A 25,081-nucleotide genomic window follows, 5' to 3' on the forward strand; every position below is an offset into this window, starting at 1 on the left:
TAACCAACAGGTTTCAGTTGCTTCATTGAGGAATGAAATGGAATGATTCTGAGGCTCCTTCAGTTTTTGAAACCTGATGAGTATAAATCATATTTTATATCTTTTATGTGCCAAAAGTGTTTTTAGCATGGTAAACCATATTCATTCCCCCCCGAATTAAGTCCTTATCATACCTATTATTGAATATTGGGAGAATGGAAGATTTCTAATGTTGAAAAAAAGGAACTACTTATAAAATAAAATAGCACTTGTTGAGGTCCTAATAATTTTTCATCGTGTAATAATTCAAGGAATTGGCTAGATTTTATTGTTTATAAATTTTTTTTTTTTTTACCAGTTTTGGTGGGGGAAGATTTACAATGAAATTATGAGATCTGTGATTGAAGGGTAAAATTTAAAAACATTCCAGAGAATACATTTTACAAAATCCTTTAAAACTACTCATTGAGAACAATTGTTACAACAATTTTATATTAATATTTAAAATAATTTATATGTTGGAAAGTAATACAAGCATTACAAAAGGCCTAAAAATTCAAATAATAGAAATATACAGTGAAACATTAGTATCCCTTTTATGCTATCCTTGTAGACTGCTTTCCATGAAATAAGCACTGTTAAAAATTGGGGCGCCTGGGTGGCTCAGTGGGTTAAGCCACTGCCTTCGGCTCAGGTCATGGTCTCAGAGTCCTGGGATCGAGTCCCGCATCGGGCTCTCTGCTCAGCAGGGAGCCTGCTTCCTTCTCTCTCTCTCTCTGCCTGCCTCTCAGTGTACTTGTAATTTCTCTCTGTCAAATAAATAAATAAAATCTTTAAAAAAAATCATCTCCACATGTACAAATTCATATATGTATATGCTTTTTTTAATTCTCTAACTACAAATGGGAGTGTACCATGCACACTGGTTTGTATGTTTTTTTGTTTTTCTACTGAAACATATTTTGGTACTCTTTATGTATTATTATATATGTATACGTACTATGTTTATGTATAAACTCACATGTATATAAAATCTGCCTCATTCTTTTTTTAATTTTCCAGATACATTGAGATATAGCTGACGGTAAAGGGTGTACAACCTAACGGTTTGCATTAATCATGAAATAATTACCACAATAAGTTTTGTAAGCATCCATCATCTTATATAGACTCAGTAAAAAGAGAAAGAAACTTTGTTTATTACCTGTGATTCTCTTAGGATTCAATCTTTTAACAACCTTCATGTATATCATACAGCATGTTAACTGTAGTCACCATGTTATATATTACATATCTACTACTTATTTACCTTATAACTGTAAGTTTATACCTTTTGACTGTCTTTCTCCAATTCCCTGTTCTCCCCTCCCCATTTCCCTCCTGCTAACCCCAAGTGTGATCTCTTTTTCTGGGATTTTTAAAAAATTATATATTCCATGTGTAAGTGAGAACATACAGTAATTGTCTCTTTGTGACTTATTTTACCTTCAAGGTCCATTCATACTGTCCCAAATGGAAGGATTGCCTCATTCTTTATAGCTGAATAATATTCCATTGTGTATGTATGTATACATCACAATAACTTTATCCAGTCATCCATTGATGGACACTGGGATGTTTTCATGTCTTGGCTATTAGAAATAATGCTGCTATGAACATAGGGGTGCAGATATTCTTTAGAGCTAGTGTATTTGTTTCCTTTGGATATATTTTCAAAAATGGAATTGCTAGATCCAGGAGTCCATGTAATTTTAGTTTTTTGAGGATCCTCCATACTGTTTTCCATAGCAGCTATCCCAGCATACAGTCTCAGCAATCGTGTGTATGGGTTCCCTTTTACATTCACATCCTTACCAATATTTGTAATCTCTTGTCTTTAATGATGGCCATTTAAGGCATGAAGATAATATCTCATTGTGGTTTTGATTTGCATTTCCTTAATGACTGGTGATGTTGAGCATCTTCTTGTTGGCCTTTCATATACCTTTGGAAAATGTCTATTCAGGTCTTTTGACCATTTTAAATTGGATTTTTAATTTTTATTTATTTTTTGCTGTTGAGTTGTAGGATTTCCTTATATATTTTGGATTTGACACCTTATCTGATACATGGCCTGCAAATATTTTTTCCCATTCAGTAGGGTGTCTTAATTTGCTGATGGTTTTTTTTGCTGTGCAGAAGCTTTTTAATTTGATGTTGTCCCACTTGTTTATATTTATATTTTATATTTTTGCTTATGCTTTTGTGTCCTATCAAAAAAAATCATCACCAAGACCCATGTCAAGGAGCTTTTTTCCTATGTTCTGGGAGTTTCATCATTTTGCTTCTTACGTGTAAGTCTTTAATCCATTTTGTTAATTTTTGAGAGTGGTGTAAGATAGGGGTCCAGTTTCACTCATTTACATGTGAATCTGTAGTTTCTATTGAAAAGACTGCTTTTCTCCATTAAGTATTTTTGGCTCCCTTGACAAATATTAACTGACCGTATATACTTGGATTTATTTCTGGGCTTTCATTAGTGCTCCATTGCTCTCTTTGTTTTTATGCCAATGCCATACTATTTTGATAACTATAGCTTTTTATAGTACACCTTGAAATAAGGAAGCGTGATGCTTCCTGCTTTGTTCTCTTTCTCAGGAGTGCTTTGGCTATTGGCTTTTGGCTATTGGCTATTTGGCTTTTGGCTATTGTTTTTGTGGTTCCATGTAAACTTTAGGATTTTTTTTCTACTCCTTTAAGAAATGCCATTGGAATTTGATAGAGATTCTATTGAATCTATAGATAGTTTTGGGTGATACGGACATTTGAACAAATATTAATTCTCCCCCTGTATGAATACAGGTTACTTCTTCCCATTTATTTGTGCCCTCTTTGATTTCTTTTGACAATGTCTTATATTGAGATCTTTCACCTCCTTGGTTAAGCTTATTCCTAAGTAATACAGAGAACAAACTGACAGTTGCCAGAGAAGAGGTGGATCAGGGAATGGGTGAAACAGCAAAGGGAATCAAAAGTATTTTTTTTTAAGATTATTTATTTATTTATTTGATAAATCAAAGAAAGATCACAAGTAGGCAGAGACAGGGGCAGAGAGAGGAAGGGAAGCAGGCTTCCTGCTGAGCAGAGAGCCCAATGCAGGGCTTGATCCCAAGACCCTGGGATCATGACCTGAGTGGAAGGCAGAGGCTTTAACCCACTGAGCCACCCAGGTGCCCCGGAATCAAGAGTATTCTTACCTTGATGAGCACTTACCTTGATGAGTAATGTATAGAATTGCTGAATCATTAGATATACCTAAAACTAATATAATCCTGTATGTTAATCATCCTTGAATAAAAATTATTTTTTAAATTAAAAAAAAAAGATTATTTCAAAATATTTTATTGTGTTGCTGTTATTGTAAATGGGATTATTTCTTAGATAATTCATTGTTAGTGTAGATAATTTTTTTGTATCCTACAACTTTCTTAAATTTGTTTATTCATTCTAAGAGCTTTTTGGTTGAGTCTTTATGATTTTTTATATAAAATCATGTCATCTCAAATAGAGACAGTTTTGCTTTTTCCTCTCCAATTTTGATGCCTTTTATTTCCTTTTTTTTTTAAACCTGATTGCTCTAGATAGGACTTCTATTAAATAGGAGTGGTGAGAGTGGTCACCCTTGTCTTGTTCCAAATCTTAGAGGAAAAGCTAAAGCTTTCATCCTTTCACTATTGAGTATGGTATTAGCTATGGGATTATATGTGGCCTTTATTATGTTGAGGTAAGTTTCTTCTGTATCTAATTTTTTAAGAGTTTTTATTATGAACATATGTTGAATTTTGACAGATGCTTTTTCTGTATCTATTGAGATGATTATATGATTTTTTCTTTCATTTTATTAATGTGATGTATCACATTGTTGATTTCTGAATGTTGAACTATCCTTGCTTGTATCCCAGGTATAAATCCCACTTGGTCATGGTAAATGATTCCTTAATGTGCTGCTAAATTTGGTGTGTGAATATTTTATTGAGAATTTTACATCCATTTTCACTGAGATATTGTTTGTATTTTTTTTCTTGGTAGTATCCTTTTCTGGCTTTGATTTACTGGTTATTCTAAAGTGTTAATGTCCTTGTATCTGTGAATTATCCAGTTTTCCTTTTGTTAATGATTTTGAGTTTCATACCATTGTGCCTAGAGAAAATACCTGGCATGATTTTAATCTCAGATTTGCTAAGGTTTGTTTCGTGTCCTCAAATACGGCTTATCTTAAAAAAAATGTTCTATTTTCACTTGAGAAGAAAGTGTATTCTGCTGTTATTGGATATGCGTGTGTTAGGCCTGTTTGGTCTATAGTGTTGTTCAAATCTCTTTCTTTATTTTCTGTCTAGACGATCTGTTTATTGTTGAGAGTGGGGTGTTAAAGTCCCCACTGGGGGTGCCTGGGTGGCTCAGTGGGCTTAAATATACTGATAACAGCATGAAGTGACTGTTTAGTACATGTAAGCCCATTAAAGAAACCACTTTCCAACTCACTCTGACTTTGGTAATACTTCAAGGCTTCTCCTGTAAACCCAGACAGACTCTTAGGTCACTGGAGAGAGAGACGCTCTCCTGGCTGAAGACAGATAACCCTGCTAGCTAACCATAAGTTAGAGAGCTTAATCTACCCTTCACTCCTGAAAAAGTGGTTCTTGCCATCATTTCACAACTACTCCAGCAAGACAAACCAGATATATTTACAAATACTCATAAGCTTACAGCATAATAAATGAATAAAACCTCCAGTGTTTTAAGTGGGTGTTAAAGTCCCCAGCTGGGGAGCCTGGGTGGCTCAGTCAATTAAGTGGCTGCCTTTGGCTCAGGTCATGATCTCAGGGACCTGGGATCGAGTCCTTTATGGGGCTTCTTCCTCAGTGGGAAGCCTGCTTCTCTCTGTCTCTGCCTGCCTCTGCCTGTTTGTGCTCTCTCTCTCTCTCTCTGACAAATAAATAAATAAAATCTTAAAAAAAAAAACCCTCCCCAACTATTATTACTATTGTATTACTCATTATTTCTTCTTTTAGTTCTTTTAGTTTTTACTTTACATATTTAGGTAATCTGATCCTGGGTGCATAAATACTTTTAATTGTTGTATCTTTTTTTTTTTTAAGATTTTATTTATTTATTTGACAGAGAGAGATCATGAGTAGGCAGAAAGGCAGGCAGAGAGAGAGAGAGGGAAGCAGGCTCCCCACTGAGCTGAGAGCCCGATATGGGGCTCGATCCCAGGACCCTGGGATCACGACCTGAGCCAAAGGCAGAGGCTTTAACCCACTGAGCCACCCAGGCGCCCCAATTGTCTCTTTTTATAATTTTTAGTTTAAGGTCTACTTTGTCTGTAGTTACCACTGCTTTTTTTTTGGTTGTCGTTTTCTTGAAATGACTTTTTCCATCCCTTCTCTCAATCTGTATGTGTCTTTAAGGCTATAGTTGGGTCTCTTGTAAGCTGCATATCAGTGGATTTTTTTTTTTTAAATGTATTCCACCATCATCTCCATATCTTTTGATTGGTGAACTTGATCCATATACATTTAAAGTAATATTGATAAAAACTTGTGCCATTTTGTTAATTGTTTTCTGGATCTCTTTTTCCTTGTCTCCTATCCTGTTGTCTTTTTGTGTGTTTTGATGTCTTGTAATATCAGTATGCTTTGACTTTTTATCATATCCTTTTGTGTAATTAATACAGATTTTTCCCTTATGGTTATTCATCATGATATTTTATTTATACATAAAAATATCTTTAAACTGTGGTGCCTGGGGTGGCTCAGTCACTTAAGCAGCTGCCTTTAGCTCAGGTCATGATCCCAGAGTCTTGGGATTGAGCCCGACATTGGGGTCCCTGCTCAGCTGAGAGCCTGCTTCTCCCTCTCCCTCTGCCTGCTATTCTACCTACTTGTGCTTTCTCTTTATTTCTCTGTCAAATAAATAAATAGAATCTTAAAAAAAAAAACAAACTTTAAACTATAACACTGTATTTTAAACTAATAACAAGTTAAAGTTAACTTCAGTAGAATTCTTAAGCTTTACACTTTCACTTCTCTTTGCCCTCACATTTTAGGTTGATGTTACAACTTAATATTTTTGAATATTGTGTAACTAATAAGATCATTGTAGTTATGGTTATTTTTACTGTTTATTTTTTTTTAAAGATTTTATTTATTTATTTGACAGAGAGCTAGAGAGCACAAGTAGGCAGAGAAGCAGGCAGAGGGAGAAGGGGAAGCAGGCTCTCTGCTGAGCAGAGAGCCCAACACAGGGCTTGATTCCAGGACCCTGGGATCATGACCTGAGCCATGTAACCGACTGAGCCATCCAGGCACCCTTTACTGTGTTTTTATAAACTTCTAATTTAGAACTGCAATTGAATTATGCATCAAAATTGCCATATTATAGGGTTGAACTTTGACTTACTCTATCTTCTTATGTTTTTAGGATATTAATTAGTGTTCTTTTATTTGCAATCAAAGATCCTGCTTCAGTATTTCTTATAAGGCAGGTTTAGTGATGATGAATTCCCTCAGATTTTGTTTGTTGGGCAGAGTCCTTATCCCTCCGTTTTTGAAGGACAGCTTTGCCAGGTAGCATTCTTGGTTGACAGTTTTTTCTTTCAGTATTTTGAATATGTCCAGACATCTGGGTGGCATAGTCAGTTAAGCGTCCAACTCTTGGTTCTTAGGGTCATGAGATCAAGTCCCTTGTGGGATTCCACACTTAGTAAGGAGTCTGCTTGGGATTTTCTCTCCCTCTGCCCCCTGGTCATGCACTTGCACTCTCTCTCCTCTCTCAAATTAATAAATAAATCTTTAAAAAATATTTTGAACATGTCATCCTATTCTTTTCTGTCCTGAAAAGTTTCTGTTGAGAAATCTGCTGATTGTCTTATGGGAGTTCCCTGGTGTGTAACTTTTCTCTTTATGTTTTTAAAATTCTGTCTTTGACTTTTTACAATTTCATTATAACATCTCTTGATGTAGCCTTATTTGGGTTCAACCTATTTGCAGTCCTTTGGGCTTCCTTTGGGTCTATGTCTGTCCCTAGGGTTGGAAAGTTTTCAGCCATTATCTCCTTAAATATACTTTGTCTTTTTCTCTTTCTCTTCTTGGAATCCCCATTATGTGTGTATTATTTCTTTTTATTGTGTCATAACTCCCATAGGCTTTTTCTTCACCCTTTTCCATTCTTTTTTCTTATGCTTTTCTGACTGGATATTTTTGAAATATCCTACATTCCAGCCTGTTTAGTTCACTAAACTTTAATTATTCTTTTTTCAGATTTTTTTCTATTTAAATTCAGGGGCACCTGGGTGGCTCAGTTGGTTAAGCAAGGTGCCTTTGGCTCAGGTCATGATCAGGGACCTGGGGTTGAGCCCCACATCAGACTTTATGCTCAGAAGGGAGCCTGTTTTTCCCTCTCCCTCTGCCTTTCCTCCCTGCTTGTTCTTTCTCTCTCTTTCAGATAAAATAAATTAAATCTTTAAAAAAATTATTTAAATTTAAATTCAATTTAGTTAACATATAGTATATTATTAGTTTCAGGGGTAGAATTTAGTGATTTATCAGTTGCATATAACACCCAGTGCTCATTACATCAAGTGCCCTCCTTAATGCCCATCACGCAGTTATTCCATCCCCCAACACAGTTCCTCTCCAGCAACCCTCAATTTATTTCTCATAGTTAAGAGTCTTTTATGGTTTGCCTCCCTCTCTTTTTATCTTATTTTTCCTTCCTTTCCCCTGTGTTCATCTCTCTTGTTTTTAAATTACACATATGAGTGAAAACATATGGTATTTGTCTTCCTTTATCTGATTTATTTCACTTAGCATAATATCCTCCAGTTCTATCCACATTGTTGCAAATGGCAAGACTTCATTCCTTTTGATGGCTGAGAAAAATACTCCATTGTGTGTGTGTGTGTGTGTGTGTGTATGTATGTATACCACATCCTCTTTATCCATTCATATGTCAGTGGACATCTGGGCTTTTCCCATATTTTGGCTGTTGTGGATATTGCTGCTATAAACATTGAGGTGCAGGTGCCCCTTTGAATCACTATTTTTGTATCCTTTGGATAAATACCTGGTACTATAGTTGCTGTGATGTAGAGTAGTTCTATTTTTAACTTTTTGAGGAACCGCCACACTGTTTTCTAGAGTGGCTGTACCAGTTTCCATTCTCACCAACAGTGTAAGAGGGTTCCCCTTTGTCAAGAGGATTGTTCTGAGTCACAGTTTATAGATCTCCATTTCTTTATGATAAATTATTAGAGCTTTATTCATTTCCTTCAGTGGTGTCATATTTGATTTCTTGTAATCTTTGATTCTTACATTGGTATTCCACATTTGAGTAAGTAGTCTCTTCTAGACTTTGCAGGTTCACGTTGTCAGAGACAGTTCTTCACCATTTAGCTTGGCTTGAGTTTCTACTGGGAATGTCCTTAGGCAGATGGGGCCTGCTAAGAGGGTCTAGTTTGGGGCAAGGCAACTGTTTGCTCTCTGAGTCAGGGCTGGTGGGACATGCCACTGGCTGAGAACAGCTGCTAGGACTGCTGGCTTGATTCCCCGCCCAAGTGAGGTTGTAGGATGGGCTCTGCTATTACCTAGACTCTCTGATCAGGCTTCTTAGATAGTGGGGCTTGAGTATTATAGTCAGTATCAGGTGGGGCATCAGGACAGGATCCAGGGCCTGCACAGCTCATTGTTTGTTTGGGGACCCAAATAAAGCAAGAGTGTGTATCAGATATCCTGTTCTGGTGAAGCCACTGGGTTTGCTCTGCAGGCAAGGAAGGTCCCAGGCTGTTTAGGTACTACTGTAAGCACGGCTGTGGGATGTGTTACACAGCTTCGCATGTGGTCTGGGAAGTTTCCCTGGTCAGGAGGGCTGAAGGCTATATTCAGCAATAGGGGCAGCTATGAATTAGTTCCCTGTCGAGGCACAGCAGGAGAAGCAGCTCCAAGGCCACTAATGCTCTTTGTTTATGGTCATGAGTCAACCTGACCTCCGCCGAAGTCTCCTGGCTGAACAGGGCCATTAGCTTTGTCTGCAGGTCATCAGCTCTGCTTACCCACCTCTCACCTTGAGAATTACTTAGTTACTATGCATCCTCTAGCTGTTCTTGCCAACTCTTACTGGCAGATGGGACTATGGACTATGTTCTGCAAGAAGAGGGGTGTGACTAAGGCTTCTACTTGGGCAGGATTAGGAGGGCCCTTTCTAGACAACTGCTAAATTTTCCGGAGCAGGCTTTCTGGTCTCAAGAGGCTGGGAGCCACAATATGCAATAGGGTAGGACTGTGACCAGCTCTGCTGGTCTTGGGAAGACCAAACCCCAGGGCTGGCAAAATTCTTCATTTGGGGATCCAAAGTGGGCAGACTTGCACCCCACTGAGTTTCCTAGTCAGATTCCACCCTAGACTTGATCTACAGATCAAGTACAGATCAAGCTGCTTGGGGTTACTACTCGGGCTGTGCAGATAGGAATTTGGTCTGCCAAGATCTTAGTGCTGGTTGTTAGAAGTCTTTCTCCATTTCTTTCACAGTTAGAGTCCCAGTACTTGAGTCCTGTAGTTTCCTGTGGTCCTTGTGAAGTAAAACCAGAGTAAGGGCTCCCACAAAGCAGCCCACAATTCTGTAGGGCTCTCCCTCTGGGCTCTATTTTCCCACTGGAGGAACTAGAGGCATAGGGGAAGGGCAGTGGTATCAAAGTGTAGCTGTTTCTCTCATCCTTCTAATGCAATCTGTCTTGGTCTCTGGTACAGGGGTTGCTTCAGCCTCACTCCTGTTCTAGAATTGTCTTAATGGTGTCTTGTCCTTGAGTAGTTGTTAGTTGTTTTTATAAGAGGGAGTGATGTGAGGAATGATGTATGTCATTATTTTGGTAACATCACTTTCTCCTGCCTTATTCTCCCCCCCCCATTTTATTTTATTTCTTTTCAGTGTTCCAAAATTCATTGTTTATGCACCATACCAGTGCTCCATACAATACATGCCCTCCATAATACCCACCACCAGGCTTACCCATTCCCCCACTTTCATCCCCTCCAGAACTCTGTTTGTTTCTTAGAGTCCTCAGTCTCTCATGGTTTGTCTCCCCCTCCAATTTCCCCCATCTCACTTCTCCTCTCCACCTCCCAATGTCCTCCGTATTATTCCTTATGCTCCACAAGTAAGTGAAACCATGTTATATTTCACTCTCTCTGCTTGACTTATTTCACTCAGCATCATCTCTTCCAGTCCTGTCCATGCTGATATAAAAGTTGGGTATTTGTCCTTTCTGATGGAGGCATAATACTCCATTGTATATATGGACCATATCTTTTTTATCCATTCGTCTGTTGAAGGGCATCTTGGTTCTTCCACAGTTTGGTGGTAACTGTGGCCATTACTGCTATGAACATTGGGGTACAGATGGCCCTTCTTTTGACTACATCTGTATCTTTGGGGTAAATACCCAGTAGTGCAATTGCAGGGTCATAGGGTAGCTCTATTTTTAATTTTTTGAGGAATTTCCACACTGTTTTCCAAAGTCTGCCTTATTCTTTTTGAAGGTGATTTACTATTCCATTGTGTAGATATATGATAATATGTTGAATCTCTTCCCTTATTAACACATATATTAGGAACTTGTTTTGGTGTAGAATAAATATACATTATGGCAGTGAAGTTAAGTCTTTGCATGCATATGTAAATATACTAATGGAAAATTCCTGGAAGTGGAAATCAATAAAGCATTTTCAGATCATTTTTGGTTATTTGGGTATGTAAGGGATGTAAAGAATGCTACTGAATTCTAGTTTTTCTTAACAGTAATAAAGTTAAATTCTTTTATTTTAAATATTATAATGTTAAATATTATAATATAAAATGTTTTAAAATTCTTTTATCTTAAAGATATTATTCCTTAAACTAAAAGAATTTAACTTTATTACTACAAGAAAAACTGATTAAATTTACTTTCCTTGTGATTAATATCACTCAAGAAGACTTTAAAATACATGCATTTTTGGAATGGCTGGGTGGCTTAGTCGGTTAAGCTGCTGCCTTCGGCTCAGGTTATGATCCCAGGGTTCTGGGACCGAGTTCTGCATCAGGCTCCTTGCTTAGCGGGGAGTCTGCTTCTCTCTCTGCCACTGCCTGCCGCTCTGCCTGTGTTTGCTCTCGCTCTCTCTGACAAGTAAATTAAAATAAATAAATGAATAAATAAAATCTTTAAAAAAAAATAAAAAAATACATGCATTTTCATGAACGCATCTTTAATATGGAAGCAGTGATGACTTTTGCTAACTTGTCAAAAATTATTGGCTCACAGTTTAAGACCAAATTAAAAAATTACTTAGTTTCTATTTAATTATGCTGTCAACTAATACTACTTCCCAAGGTGTTGAGTTCCTAATGAAATGGAATTGTATATATGCATACAGATACTCAGCCTAGGTTCAATTTCTGGGCTAGCTTTGTGATTTTCAATACCACTTAGATTATCTGAACTCGAGTTTTCAGTCTGTAAATGCTTGCAGGTGGTGTGATAAACAGTGTTAGAGAAAAGTTCAGGATGGTTCTAGTTCAGTGCCTGATACTTTTTAGGCACCTGTTATATAACTGAAAAATAAAGTGCACTCAAATTACATTATTTAAAAGTAAATACATCACAGAATAGAAGTATTTGAGACTTCGAAAGGACCATAAATATTGCTTTTGCATTGGTTTTCACAAGAGCTCAATGTACTTCAAGGATTTTATTGTTTTACAAAAATATTTAAAAACTACCAATTTGATCCATTGGTTTTTTCAAATTTTAGCATTTGTTCACAGGCAGCCAGATAAAGGCTGAACTATGCGTGTGGTGACTGGTGAGTTAGGTGCAGAAACTCAGTTGCCCAGCAATCTGATGCAGCCCTGAAACTTCTTGGGAAACTTTCCAGTTCAACTTAAGCATTTAACAGTTCAGGAGGCTAGGACAGAAAGATGTTATCTTTCTTCTCTCAGGCCACATAGAATCACACAGGACACTAGAACCACATGTCTGGAACTAGAACTGCAGTCTGCTGTCTCTCATTCTGTTGCTCTTTTTTTTCTATTACCATTTAGTAAAATCCTTGTAATTTTATCACATTTCTAAAACTGAGTAGTATGATATTCTTTCTTGTAATAATATATTTGAGTTTTTTCATAGTTTTATGGTGGCATGCATTAAAATATTAAAATTAACTTTGGCTATTTTATCAGTATCTTCTGATAAGATGGATAAGATGATGCCCACAATGGAGAAGAAAGAAATGGTTTTTGTTTTTTTTGTTTTTTTTTCAAAATCTGTCATATCATGCTGATTCTTTATATGCAGTTTATTGAGCAGGAATCACTTCTGAAATGTGTTTTATTTTTGGTACTAGCTGTGCTAAATACTGTGGGGTAAAATCTAGTTACATGTTTGAAGACAAAAACTTGAGAGTGAGCAAAGGCTTGTTGTAAACACTTTAAAACAAAACAGCAGAGTTTTCATTAGAGTAATAAGACCAAAGCCCACTGTTTCTAATGCACAGAGAAAGTATAACTATTAGATTCCAAGCTTGTTCTTATCTTGTCCTGCTCAAAGCAGATGAAGAAATAATAAGAGATAGATAACTTATTTAAATGAGCTCAGGCTCCACATTCTAATGAATTATCCCCTAGAGGACTTATGAATGTGATTTCACAGGCTTTGTCAGTGTACACTGGGGAGTTGGGAAAACTAGGGCCGGATAAGAAAAGTGAGAAAAAGGAAGTACCAGTTTTCAAAAGTAGGCAAAGGTAAATATTAGATACTATTAATCAGTAAACTTAATGCCAATCTCTACCAAATTTTTGAATGTTTTGGGACATATTTCTCAGAACTATGCTTACTCTTTTCCTCATAAGATTATAAGTACAACAAAGTATACTATACCTATTAATTTTTCTCTGTACAAAGTGCAGTTAAAGTATATGCTAGTATATATATACTATATATATATAGTAGATATGGGAAATCTTTCTTGTTTGTGTGTGTGTGTGTGTGTGTGTGTGTGTTTAGATTTTATTTATTTATTTGACAGAGATCACAAGTGGGTGGAGAGGCAGGCAGAGAGAGAGAGGAGGAAGCAGGCTGCCCATGGAGCAGAGAACCCAACGTGGGGCTCGATCCCAGGACGCTGGGATCATGACCTGAGCCAAAGGCAGAGACTTTAAGCCACCCAGGCGCCCCCTTGTTTGTGTTTGTTTTTTTTTTAAAGATTTTATTTATTTATTTGATAGAGATCTCAAGTAGACAGAGAGAGAGAGAGAAGGAAGCAGGCTCCCCACTGAGCAGAGAGCCCGATGCGGGGCTTGATCCCAGGTCCCCGAGATCACAACCCGAGCCGAAGGCAGAGGCTTTAACCCATTGAGCCACCCAGGCGCCCCCCTTGTTTGTGTTTTAATGGAGAAATGACTGGTTGAAAATATTAGAAAGCTTTACAATTAGATCAGCAACTGAACCCAGAGCGTTCAAATACCTAGCTATCAGTTTTGAGAGAACATTTCTAGGTGGGTGCTTTGGCCCTGGCCCTTTGTCAGCATATTTATCAGTGAATTTGACTGGGCTCCTTTTAGAACAAGTATTGTTTCATTTTGTATTTGTAACATTTGACTATCTGGCTAGAATTAATGTTTTTTTTAAAGGAATGAGTGGATAGATGGATCAGTGAAAGAAAGTGGCATTCATGACAGGTTTAGAAATAGGAGGGGCAGCAAATTTCATCTTAACAAGATTAAGATCTCCCCGGGCTCAAAATCTGGCCCAAAACAAGCAAGATAAAATTTAATCTGGTTAACTGTTGAGTCCTCAGTTTTTTCCTATCTATTTTATGGGTACCACACAGGGATACCTGATTTGACAGTAATTCAAGATTTTAAAAAAAGCATAGCGTTTTAGTTGTTGAACTTACAGTCATATAGCTGCTTAAAAAGTTAACAGAAGGAAAAAAACAGTTAACCAGTTATGCTGCTGCCCAGGCCCTAGGCATTAATAACAACTAATTTTACCAGCCAGATCGCATCTGAAAACAGGCACCATATTTTACGTAACAAACTGACATGTAGAGATCAAGCACAGAACCAGGGGGTGAAAAAATAGGAATATAAGAAACAGTGGAAGAACCATGGAGCCATGAATAAGATTCAAATTAAGGGAAAATGTAATATATTTCAGTATTTAAAGAACTGTTTGGGGGCACCTGGGTGGCTCAGTGGGTTAAGCCTCTGCCTTCAGCTCAGGTCATGATCCCAGGGTCCTGGGATCGAGCCCTGCGTCGGACCCTCTGCTCGGCACGGAGCTTGCTTCCCCCTTTCTCTCTGCCTGCCTCTCTGCCTACTTGTGATCTCTGTCTGTCAAATAAATAAATAAAATCTTTGAAAAAAATAAAAGCTGTTTTGTTGGAAAAGGAGAAATAGATATGCTCTTGGATGTTCCTGAAGGCAGTACAAAGATAACAGATATTTCTGGGAGCAGGTTTCTGCTTATTCATAAGGAAGACCTTTGAAATAATAGGAATTGTCTAATGATAGTGAAATGAAACCCTTTGAATTACTGAACTTTCTGCCACCAGAACTATTTGTACAGAGGCTAAATGATCACCTGCTAGCACTGTTGTAAAAAAAAAAAACCAAAAAACTATGACTATAAGTTGGGCTATGGATCTTGTTATACCCAAGTGTCTAAATCTCAAGGATTGAGTTATAATAACTCAGCAGAGATGAAATCAGCTGACATTTATAGATTTTTCTAAACAAATGCAATATTGTTATGTAAATGTATATTGCTTTATTAATTAATAAGCAGTAAGTGGAGGTAATATTAGTTATCATTTGGGTTTGCTCGCAAAAGTTGCTAAATTATATAAACCTTTATTTCTTTTAGAGTTACAGTTCTGTGATACTTCCTTTTGGTGAAATATCAGTTAAGTATTTAAATTTTTGTTTAAAGACATTTTGAAATTGACAGTAAAGTAGGGAAAGAAATACCGGTAGTCCTTCCAGCAAAAGATAACCACTATTTATATTTTTTCAGTTCTGTATCTTTAATTTCTTTTTTTTTAAATATTTTATTTGTATCTTTAATTTCTAAAAGCACTTTTAATTTTTTTTCTTATGAAATATATTGAACATACAGAAAAGGGAATATTTAAAAGTCATTAATCTACTTACTATTTTGCTACTTTTTCTATAGATCACGTACTTCAGATGTTACTTTAAGGCTTCCTTGTACACTTTTTTTCCAAAATATCTCCTTCTCTGCTTTTCTCTCCTCAGAAGTAATTTTTTTTCTGAAGTTGATAGATATATCTCCTTCCTATTTTATTTTCATTGAGTCATATTTTTAGAAATTGTCTTATTTTTAAATAAGTAGCACATGTGCATTACAAAAAAATGAGGAAAATAACAAAAAAAATTCTTACACTGAGATATCACCAATTTTAGCATTTTGGTATATGCCCTGTATGTTTTCTGTGTGTACATATTATGTATATTATATGTGAAGAAACTTGCTTTCTATTATTAGCTTTTAGGAATTTCATTTTAATTGAATAATAATTGAATTTTATTAAATATTCAGATGCTTTTCTTCTAGTAAAATGATTTTTTTTTTCTCATTTAACACAGAAAATTACACTTTTACATTATTATTAAACTACTCTTATCCTTTGCTTTCTTGGTATAGTTGTGATATATTTTTTATACAGTGCTCTATTTCTTTGGCTAATATTTGGGATTTTTACAACATTCACATATAGGAATGGCTTGGGGCGCCTGGGTGGCTCAATGGGTTAAAGCCTCTGCCTTCAGCTCAGGTCATGATCTCAGGGTCCTGGGATTGAGCCCCGCATCCTGCATTGGGCTCTCTGCTCAGCAGGGAGCCTGCTTCCTCCTCTCTCTGCCTGCCTCTCTGCCCACAAGTGATCTCTGTCTGTTAAATAAATAAATAAAATCTTAAAAAAAAAAGGAATGGCTTATGATTTATTTTTCAGGCTGTCCTTATCCAGTTTTGGTATCAAGATTATAAAAATTCTCAAAGAATGACTTTATCAAATTAGTGTTTTCATTTTCTTTGGATAAGTTGTGGAATTACTGAATCAAATGGTATTTTTGTTTTTAAATTTTTGAGGAACCTGCATACTGTTTAATACAGTGATTGTACCAATTTACATTTCCATCAGCAGTGTAGTGTATGAGTATACATCCATGCCAACACTTGTTATTTCTTGATTTTTTTTTTTTAAAGATTTTACTTATTTATTTGACAGACAGAGATCACAAGTAGGCAGAGAGGCAGGCAGAGAGAGAGGAAGGGAAGCAGGCTCCCCGCTAAGCAGAGAGCCCAACGCGGGGCTTGATCCCAGAACCCCGAGATCACAACCCGAGCTAAAGGCAGAGGCTTTAACCCACTGAGCCACCCAGGTGCCCCAATTTCTTGATTTTTTTATGCTAGCCATTCTGACAGGTGTAAGATGATATGTTATTGTGGTTTTGGTTTGCATTTCCCTTAAGATAAAGGATGTTGAGGATCTTTTCGTGGGTCTGTTGACCATCTGTTTATTTTCTGGAAAAATGTTCGGGTTCTCTGTATATTTTAATCAGATTGTTTTTGTGGTGTTGGATTTTATATCTTTATATGCTTTGGATGTTAACCCCTTACCAGATACATTACTTGTAAATATCATCTCCCATTTATTAGGTAACCCTTTCATTTTGTTGCTTTCCTTCTCTGTGTAAGAATTTTTTATTTTGGTATAGTCACAATAGTTCATTTTTGCTTTTGTTTCCTTTGAGAAACATCTAGAAAAATGTTGGAACAACCAATGTGAGATTACTACCTATGTTATCTTATAGGAGTTGTATGGTTTCAAGTCTCATATTTAGATCTTTAATCCATTATGACTTTATTTTTGTGTGTGGTATAAGAAAATGGTCCAGTTTTCCCAGCACTATTTTTTGACAGACTGTCTTTTCCCCATTCTACACTCTGGACTCCTTTATTGTAGGTTAATTGGCCAAGTAAGTGTGGGTTTATTTCTCTGCTCTATCCTGTTCCATTGATTTATGTGTCTACTTTTGTACTGGTACATACTATTTTGATTACCACATTTTTCTTACCAATCCAGATGCCTTTATTTCGTTGTTTGATTCCTGTGGCTAGGACTTCTAGTGCTATGTTGAATAAAGGTGGTGAGAGTGGACTCCTTGCGTTGTTCCTGTTCTTAGAGGAAAAGCTCTCAGTTTTTTCACCATTCAGAATGATGTTAGCTTTGGGTTTATATGGTCTTTATTATGTTGAGGTATGTTCCCTCTTAACTCATTTTGTAGAGGTTGGGTTTTTTGTTTTTTAATCATAAATGGATTTTGAATTTTGTCAAATGTTTTTTCTATGTATTGAGATGATCATTTTATTTTTATCCTTGGTTTTGCTGATGTGGTGTATCACATTGGTTGATTTGCAAATATTGCACCACCTTTGCATTACTGGAATAAACTTCACTTGTTTGTGGTGAATCGTCCTTTTAATATATTGTTAGGTTTGCTAATATTTTATTGGGGATTATTGAGGATTCATTGATGTATTTGGAAGCTTTCTCTCCCAAGAAAGAAAGGACTTAAGTAAATAAATTCAGAAATGACAGAGAAGTAACAAATGATACCACAGAGATACAAAATATTATGAGAGGCTACTATGAAATATTATATGCCCACAAATTGGACAACCTAGACGAACTGGATACATTCCTAGAAACGTACAATCTTCTAAAACTGAATCAGGAAGAAATAGAAAATTTGAACAGACTACTAGTAACAAAATTGAATCAGTAATATAAAAACTCTGAACAAACAAAAGTCCATGGCCAGATGAATTCACAGGTGAATTCTACCAGACATTTAAAGGGTTAATACCTATATTCCTCAAACTTCCAAAAAACAGAAGAGGAAGGAAAGCTTCAGATACATTCTACAAGGTCACATTACCTTGATACCAAAACCAGACAAAGGCACTACTAAAAAACCCATAGGCCAGTAAAATCCCTAACGAACATAGACACAAAAAAATTCTAAAAAAAAAAAATCAGCTAACTTTATTCAATATATTTTAAAAAATTACTCACCATAATCAAGGTGAGTAATTTATTCCAGGATATCAGGGTGGTCCAGTATTAACTGGGGGTACCTGGGTGGCTCATTGGGTTAAAGCCTCTGCCTTCGACTCAGGTCATGATCCCAGGGTCCTGGGATCGAGCCCCACATGGGGCTCTTTGCTCAGCAGGGAGTCTGCTTCCTCCTCTCTCTCTGCCTGCCTCTCTGCCTACTTGTGATCTCTGTCAAATAAATAAATAAAATCTTGAAAAAAAATCTGTCAACATGATACACAGCATAAATAAAGTGATAGATAAAAATCATACAATCTGCTCAATAGCTGAGAAAAAGCTTTTGACAAAATTCAACATCCATTCATGATAAAACCTCTCAGCAAAGTAGGTGTAGAGGGAACATAACTCACCATAATAAAGGCCATATGTGACAAACTTAGAGCTAACTCTAATCATACTCAGGGAGGGGGAAAGAGCTTTAAGATTAGTAACAAGACAAGGATGTCTTATTCTTACCACTTTTATATAACATAGTACTTGAAGACCTAGGCATAACAATCGGACAGGAAATAAATGTCATCCAAATTGGTAAGCAAAAAGTTAAGTTTGTCACTGTTTGCAGATAACATGTTATCATATGTAGGAAACACTAAAGACTCCACCAGAAATTATTAGAGGTATTAAATGAATTCAGTAAAGTTGCAGAATACAAAATTAATAGCAGAAGTTAGTTTGTTTCTCTACAGTAATAGCAAAGTAGCAGAAAGTGAAATTAAGAAAACCGTTCCATTTACAAATGAACATGAAAAAAAAGAGGGGGCAAACCGTAAAACAGACTCTTAACTATAGAAAACAAATTGAGGGTTGCTGAGGGGGCTGGTTTGGGGGTGGGGGGATGGGTTAAATAGGTGATGGGGCCTAGGGAGGGCAGAAAAGATCCATAAAGACAGATCAGACTGATGGTTGCCAGAGGGGAGAGTGGTGGTGAGAGTGGAATAAGAGATACAGGCTTCCAGTTATGGAATGGATAAGTCACAGGAATAAAAGGCACAGCACAGGGAATATAGTCAATGGTATTGTAATAGCGTTGTATGGTGAGATGTTAGTTATAGTTGTGGTGAGCACAGCGTAAGGTATGGAATTGTGGAATTGCGATGTTGTATACTGGAAACTAATATAACATTATGTGTCAACTATAGTAAAAAATTAAAACTTAAAAAAATGCCACCTTATAGAAAATATTTTTTCATATATACTCTCCTTCACCTCTCTGTATTATTTCAAAGTAGATCTTGAATATCCTATTGTATTATTCATAAATATTTCAATTTTATCTCTCTAAAATAGAAAGACTTTAAAAACAAAATGCCATTAACTGATACCAAGAATAACATCTAATAAATAACAACTTTTTAGTATTTTCAAATATCTAGTTAGTGCTCAGGTTTCCAATTGTTGTTTGAGCTATTTAAAGACCTTAAGACATCCCTCGGGTCAGAAGGGTCTACATACCTAACAGTCCTGAGACAATCAGGGGGTTTTAAATGAAATGCATATGAGAAAAAAAATTATACAATTAAAAAAAAGCTCTTGGGCTGGATAGAAAAAGTGTGGTGACAGAGTGGAGGGAGGTGTGTGCTTACCACTTAATGCTTTGGCTGTGCCCATTACCCACTTGGGAATCCTTGAGCTGGGGGATATTTCCTAGAGATTCATCGATGATCTCTTGTCAGACTCCTGGGCATACAGTGGGAAATGGTATTCCTTCAGTTCTCTTTACCTCCTTCTCTTTCCTTTTCCTCCCCTTAGTCATTGTGGTCTCTCCTCAGAGAGAGTGAGGCCCTCCAAGTGCCGCACATGTGGCCGGGCAGGTCCCCGCTTAACATCTTTACCCTCCACCTCTTCTGCCAGAAAGGTCGGATGGGCCTGCCACTACCTCTGCCACCTATACTACCCCTGGCTCCACAGCCTCTGCTGAGGTCCAGTCCATCCACTTTCAGGTGCAGAGATGGTTGGTTCTCTCAGGTGTCCTGGTGTGCTGTGCAGAAGTGCTTTTGTTTAGTTATAGATGTTTTGTGGCTCTGATTAGTTGTAAATTGAAAGGTAGGGAAAAAAGAATGACTCATGCTACCATGATGTTGATGCACCTGAAAGAAAACATTTTAACCTAAATTTTTTCACAAACTTTATGAAAAACATTTGAATACTGTGGACATGACTGTTATTTTCATCTAGAAATGTTTTACAAAGTAATCTCTGCACCTTGGATAGTGCTATGTAGTTTTATGCAGCTGTCTTGGTATTATATTTGCCTGAATTATGACTCCCAGAAGCCAGTGTTTCTCATCACATCCTTTGGCTGAATTTGCAACCAACTTAAGTAACTGTTCATATATGCTTCAGGCAAATGCTTAAGAATTTACAAATCATTTTGAAACGCAAAATAAGGAATAATAGGCTAAGTGCCTTACTAAATTGTTGGTAAATCTGTTTTCCAGTTTATGTTCATGAACACAAAGCTCAGCCTGATTTGTAGGTCTTGTACTACTAAAAACATTATTTCAATGCTAAGTGCAGTGTTTTACTCTTCAGTTATTTTCAAGTATTATTTTTATATGTTTCTATACACATCGTAGGAACTATCCAAAAACCTTGAGCTGAGTACTAACAGTTTCCAACGACAGTTGCTTGCTGAAAGGAAAAGGGCATATGAGGCTCATGATGAAAATAAAGTCCTTCAGAAGGAGCTGCAACAACTGTATCACAAATTAAAAGTATGTATTTATTTATTTAATGGATAATAGATATGTGAACTATATCGAACACTCAGCATCTTAAAACATTTATTCATATTTATAATTTGGAACAATGTAATTTACAAAATTCTATTCTTTTTTGGTACTTTTAAAGAAAAGTTTTGGTAATATAATCACTATGACAAATGCCAAAAGTGAAATATTAAATCCTAGTAGAATTGATATAACTGAAATAAGTTATGGAATTTTGGAAGGAATTATGGGAACTAGTGTTTTTCTCTGTTGTGTGTTTGAATAATCCAGTGTTCTTCCTCAGATAACCCTAGGATTATTTTAAAAGTTGTTTCAAATAATGCCCTTCATTGTCAGTGTTGAGAGGAAGCATTCACATTATTTAATTTTGTTGAAAGTGTTCTTAATTCTATTCAGAGGTCGTTGATGGGGAAATTTTGTGCAAAATTAAATGCTCATGCATTATCTTACATAGGATTTTCATTTTGTTAATCAAATTCTCAGAAAGAATCATTGCCTCAAAATGATAAAGAACACTGTTTTTAAAAAGTCTAATTTTTAATGTGTCAGTAACTCAAAAGCCATGTTTGAAAGATACTAATGAAATTATTTTGGCCTCTGTTGCCAAGTTAGAAGACAGTTGAAGACGCAGCTAGCTCTATTAGGTAGGAATGGGTAGAAAATGAATTTTGCCTTATTTACTCTAATTTTCTTGACTGTCAGTACATATTACACTTTTTAGGGAGAATCATTGCTCTAACCTAGATGTCCTAGAGATATTCCTTTCTGTAGTTCAGTAGTTAAGAAGGGAAACTGAGCTGGTATATATATATTCTAATTTGGTAAGGAAAATACCAGTTGACAAGGTGAGAATTTTTGTTTTATTGTAAAATGCTACTCTACATCCTTAATTGTATTGTTTTTTGTTTGTTTGTTTTTCAGGAAAAGGAGAGAGAACTGGATATAAAAAACATATATTCTAATCGTCTGCCAAAGTCTTCTCCAAAGAAAGAAAAAGAACTTAGGTCACGAAAAAATGGTATAATAGTTACTATTATTGATAAACATTGTAGCTGTCACTAATAATAAAATCAAATAATTCTAAAGTAGAAGGAAGGGGAAAGAACTTCATTGAAGTAAATTTAAATTTCCTTATAGTTAATTTTCAGAAATCCTCTTTCTCAGTTTTTCCTAAGGTTTAAATTTTTTTTTATAATTTATTTTTGAAACTTTGAAGATAAGTAAGAAGACTCCAGACTGGTGCTTGATTATATTTTAATGAACCTTTATTTATGCATCACTTAGCTTTAACAGTTACATATTTTACTAATCTTATTGCATCTATTTTTTTCTACTTCTAGAATATTTTTTTTAAAGAGTATTTTAAAGTTAATCCCAGCTGTCATTTCATTTCACCCATAAATACTTTGGCATTATTATGCATGTCTTTACTTTTGTTAAACAAAAGTATAAATTTTCATCTTATAAATTGCAGAAAGTTAAAATCAAACTTTGTAAAAGCTTAATAGGGTTTACCTGTCTAAATTGTCCTCAAATTATATAATTGCCAGTAAATCCTAGAAATACAAATGGTAATAGTGAGTAGTCATAGAGCTAAGCAAAACGTGCATTATCTCATGTAGATGGTGAACATATACCAGTTAAATTCCATATATCTTAGCACTGTTCAGTATGATTAGAAAAATTCTTCCATACTTTTCATGGTAGCTGCATGCCAGAGTGATTTTACAGACCAGTGTACAAAAGGAGTACAAACCAATGAGGACTTCGAGCTGGAAGAATTTCCTGTGACACCACAAACAGTTATATGTTATGAAAACAAATGGGAAGAACCTGAATGTCTTACTTTGGTGAGTTTAGCAACATGATTGGTTACTAAACTCTAGGTTTGAATTTATTCCTAAAAACACAATATCGAACATTTTAAAAGTTAGCAATGATGCTAGTACTGTATCTGTGTAAATATGCAAGTAGCCTTCTAGAGAGAGTATTTTATTAAATTCCTTTGTGTTGATTCTTAGTTTTCATTGCATCTTCCAGATACATCAAGAAGGTTAGTTATACCTTCTGGGTTGGAGATAGAAGTCTTTCTTTTTCTTTCCTTTTTGTAGAGAGAGAAAGAGAGAGTGGTGGGAGAGGGAGAGAGAGAGAATCTTATGCAGGCTCCATGCTCAGTGCAGAGCTGGAAGAAGGGCTTGGTCTCACAATCTTGAGATCATGACTGTGCTAAAATCAAGAATCAGGTGCTTAACTGACTGAAGCCACCCAGGTGCCCCAAAGATAGAGGTTTCTTACCTTTTATGTACCCAGATAGTCTCTAAAAACCCTCTTTGTTTTTATACATAATAGCAAATTTTACTAGTTTTCAAATATTTTTTTTAAGATTTGTCTTATGTATTTTTGGGCCTCCTATTATGTGAGAATTTTACAGATTAGCTGAATGTTGATCAAAGTATTGCAGTGCACTCTGACTTTATTTAGATCATTCAAATTAGAGTGAAATTCAGGGGAGTCTGTGTTTTGGGCCTTCATTTAAAAGGACTTATAAATACAACACCAGATGTTCTTTTTTCTAAGAGGGTTCTATATTTTAAATTCCAAAGAAAACAATATATTGGGGATCAGCATATTTCATATATTCCTGGGTTTTTGTGCCTTAGAGTTTTCCCAGTGGCCCTGAGATTTTTTTCTTGTGGTATAAAACAGAAAGGATGGGCTGATTTAGTTCCTGGGTAGCTGTACCTGCTGAGTGTCTTTCTTCTTATATTTTCACTATCATTGAAACTAAATCATGTTGTCTCTTTGAAAAGGGTAAAGTGTGCAATAGCAAAGTCATTCTTAACTTTAAAAGGATTAAAAAATAGTCTTTGTAAGATTCAGCATGAGGAGCAGCAACCTTATACAGTGAAAAGAGCAAAAGAGCCTTGGAGTTAGAACCAGAATTTAATTAAAAAGGCAGTGTTAACATTTTAGTTGTGTGACTTTCTGGAGCCTCAATTTCCTAATCTATAAAACAGGGATGGTTTACCCATCAGCTTGTGGTAGTAACTAATCACAAAGTTTGTAAAGCTCTTCAGACTGATCCTGCCACTGAAGGGTCTTCGCAAAAGGGAGCATTGTTCAAGTGCAAGCTAATTTGCTATTGGAAAGAGATCCAGAATTCAGTGGCTCAAGAAATACATGAGTTTTCTTTCTTTTCGAATAGAGTGAAGGTCAGTGGGTAGTCCATTATAGGTAGATAGCTTTGTTCCTTGGTAGTCATCCTCTTACTGTTCTTTCATCTGAAAGAGTGTAGTCTTCCTCTGTATGGTTGGAATTGGCTCAACACCTTTGTGAGAAGGAGAAACATGGAAGTGGAGGGCAAGCAGGTTTTATTTTTATAAATGTGATCAGAAGTTGCATACATACTTTCACTCAAATCCCTTTGGTCCTGTTTACTGCAAGTGAGACTAGCAGATGTAGTCTACAGCTGAGCCGCCTTATACCCTGCTAAAACTCAAGGGATTCCTAACTAAAAGGAAGAAGAGGAAAATTGATACTAGGGGACAACACTCTGCTTACTAATAATAGGTATTTTACTTTTAAATTACCTTATTATACCCACGCATGAAAGGGACCATAAAAAACAAGTAATTTTAAGTTTATATTTTTATTTGATTTAAATCTTTTTTTTTTTTTTAAAGATCTTATTTATTTATTTGGCAGACAGAGATTACAAGTAGGCAGAGAGGCAGGCAGAGAGGAGGAAGCAGGCCCCCTGCTGAGCAGAGAGCCCGATGTGGGACTCGATCCCAGGACCTGAGATCATGACCTGAGCCGAAGGCAGCGGCTTAACCCACTGAGCCACCCAGGCGCCCCAATTTTTATTTGATTTAAATATTATAAAATTTACTGGAGGCTTTGGACACAGTCTTAAGTATAAACTCGAAAGATTCAATGCAGTTGTTACTGCCTGTGTTATAATTCAGCAGACCTTCCAACGTGGCCTCCATAATTGGCTAATAACCTTTCCTGGTTAACTGAATTAATCAGATTTTGTTGTGAAACATACAAAGCAAGGATACTTCCGAAACATGTCTCTTCAGAATTTTTTGTGGGTTATTGGCTTTAATTCCATGATACTGGTTCTGATATATGTTATACTTTAAAAAATTTTTT

General features: G+C 36.1%; 1 protein-coding gene across 2 annotated transcripts in view; it reads left to right on the forward strand.

The window, feature by feature from the left end:
* LCA5 (lebercilin LCA5) overlaps nucleotides 1–25,081 on the forward strand; it is a 60,674-nt gene that overhangs the window by 31,108 nt on the left and 4,485 nt on the right. For both annotated transcript variants that reach the window (XM_004752802.3, XM_045066230.1), the window contains exons 4-6: nucleotides 20,771–20,908; nucleotides 21,845–21,941; nucleotides 22,631–22,773. In XM_004752802.3, coding sequence (XP_004752859.1) covers nucleotides 20,771–20,908; nucleotides 21,845–21,941; nucleotides 22,631–22,773 — 378 coding nt within the window. The remainder of the gene's footprint in view (nucleotides 1–20,770; nucleotides 20,909–21,844; nucleotides 21,942–22,630; nucleotides 22,774–25,081) is intronic.

The sequence above is a fragment of the Mustela putorius genome, unplaced genomic scaffold, assembly GCF_011764305.1.
Source record: "Mustela putorius furo isolate JIRA1106 unplaced genomic scaffold, ASM1176430v1.1 tig00003863_pilon_pilon_pilon, whole genome shotgun sequence".
Classification (NCBI taxonomy): domain Eukaryota; kingdom Metazoa; phylum Chordata; class Mammalia; order Carnivora; family Mustelidae; genus Mustela; species Mustela putorius.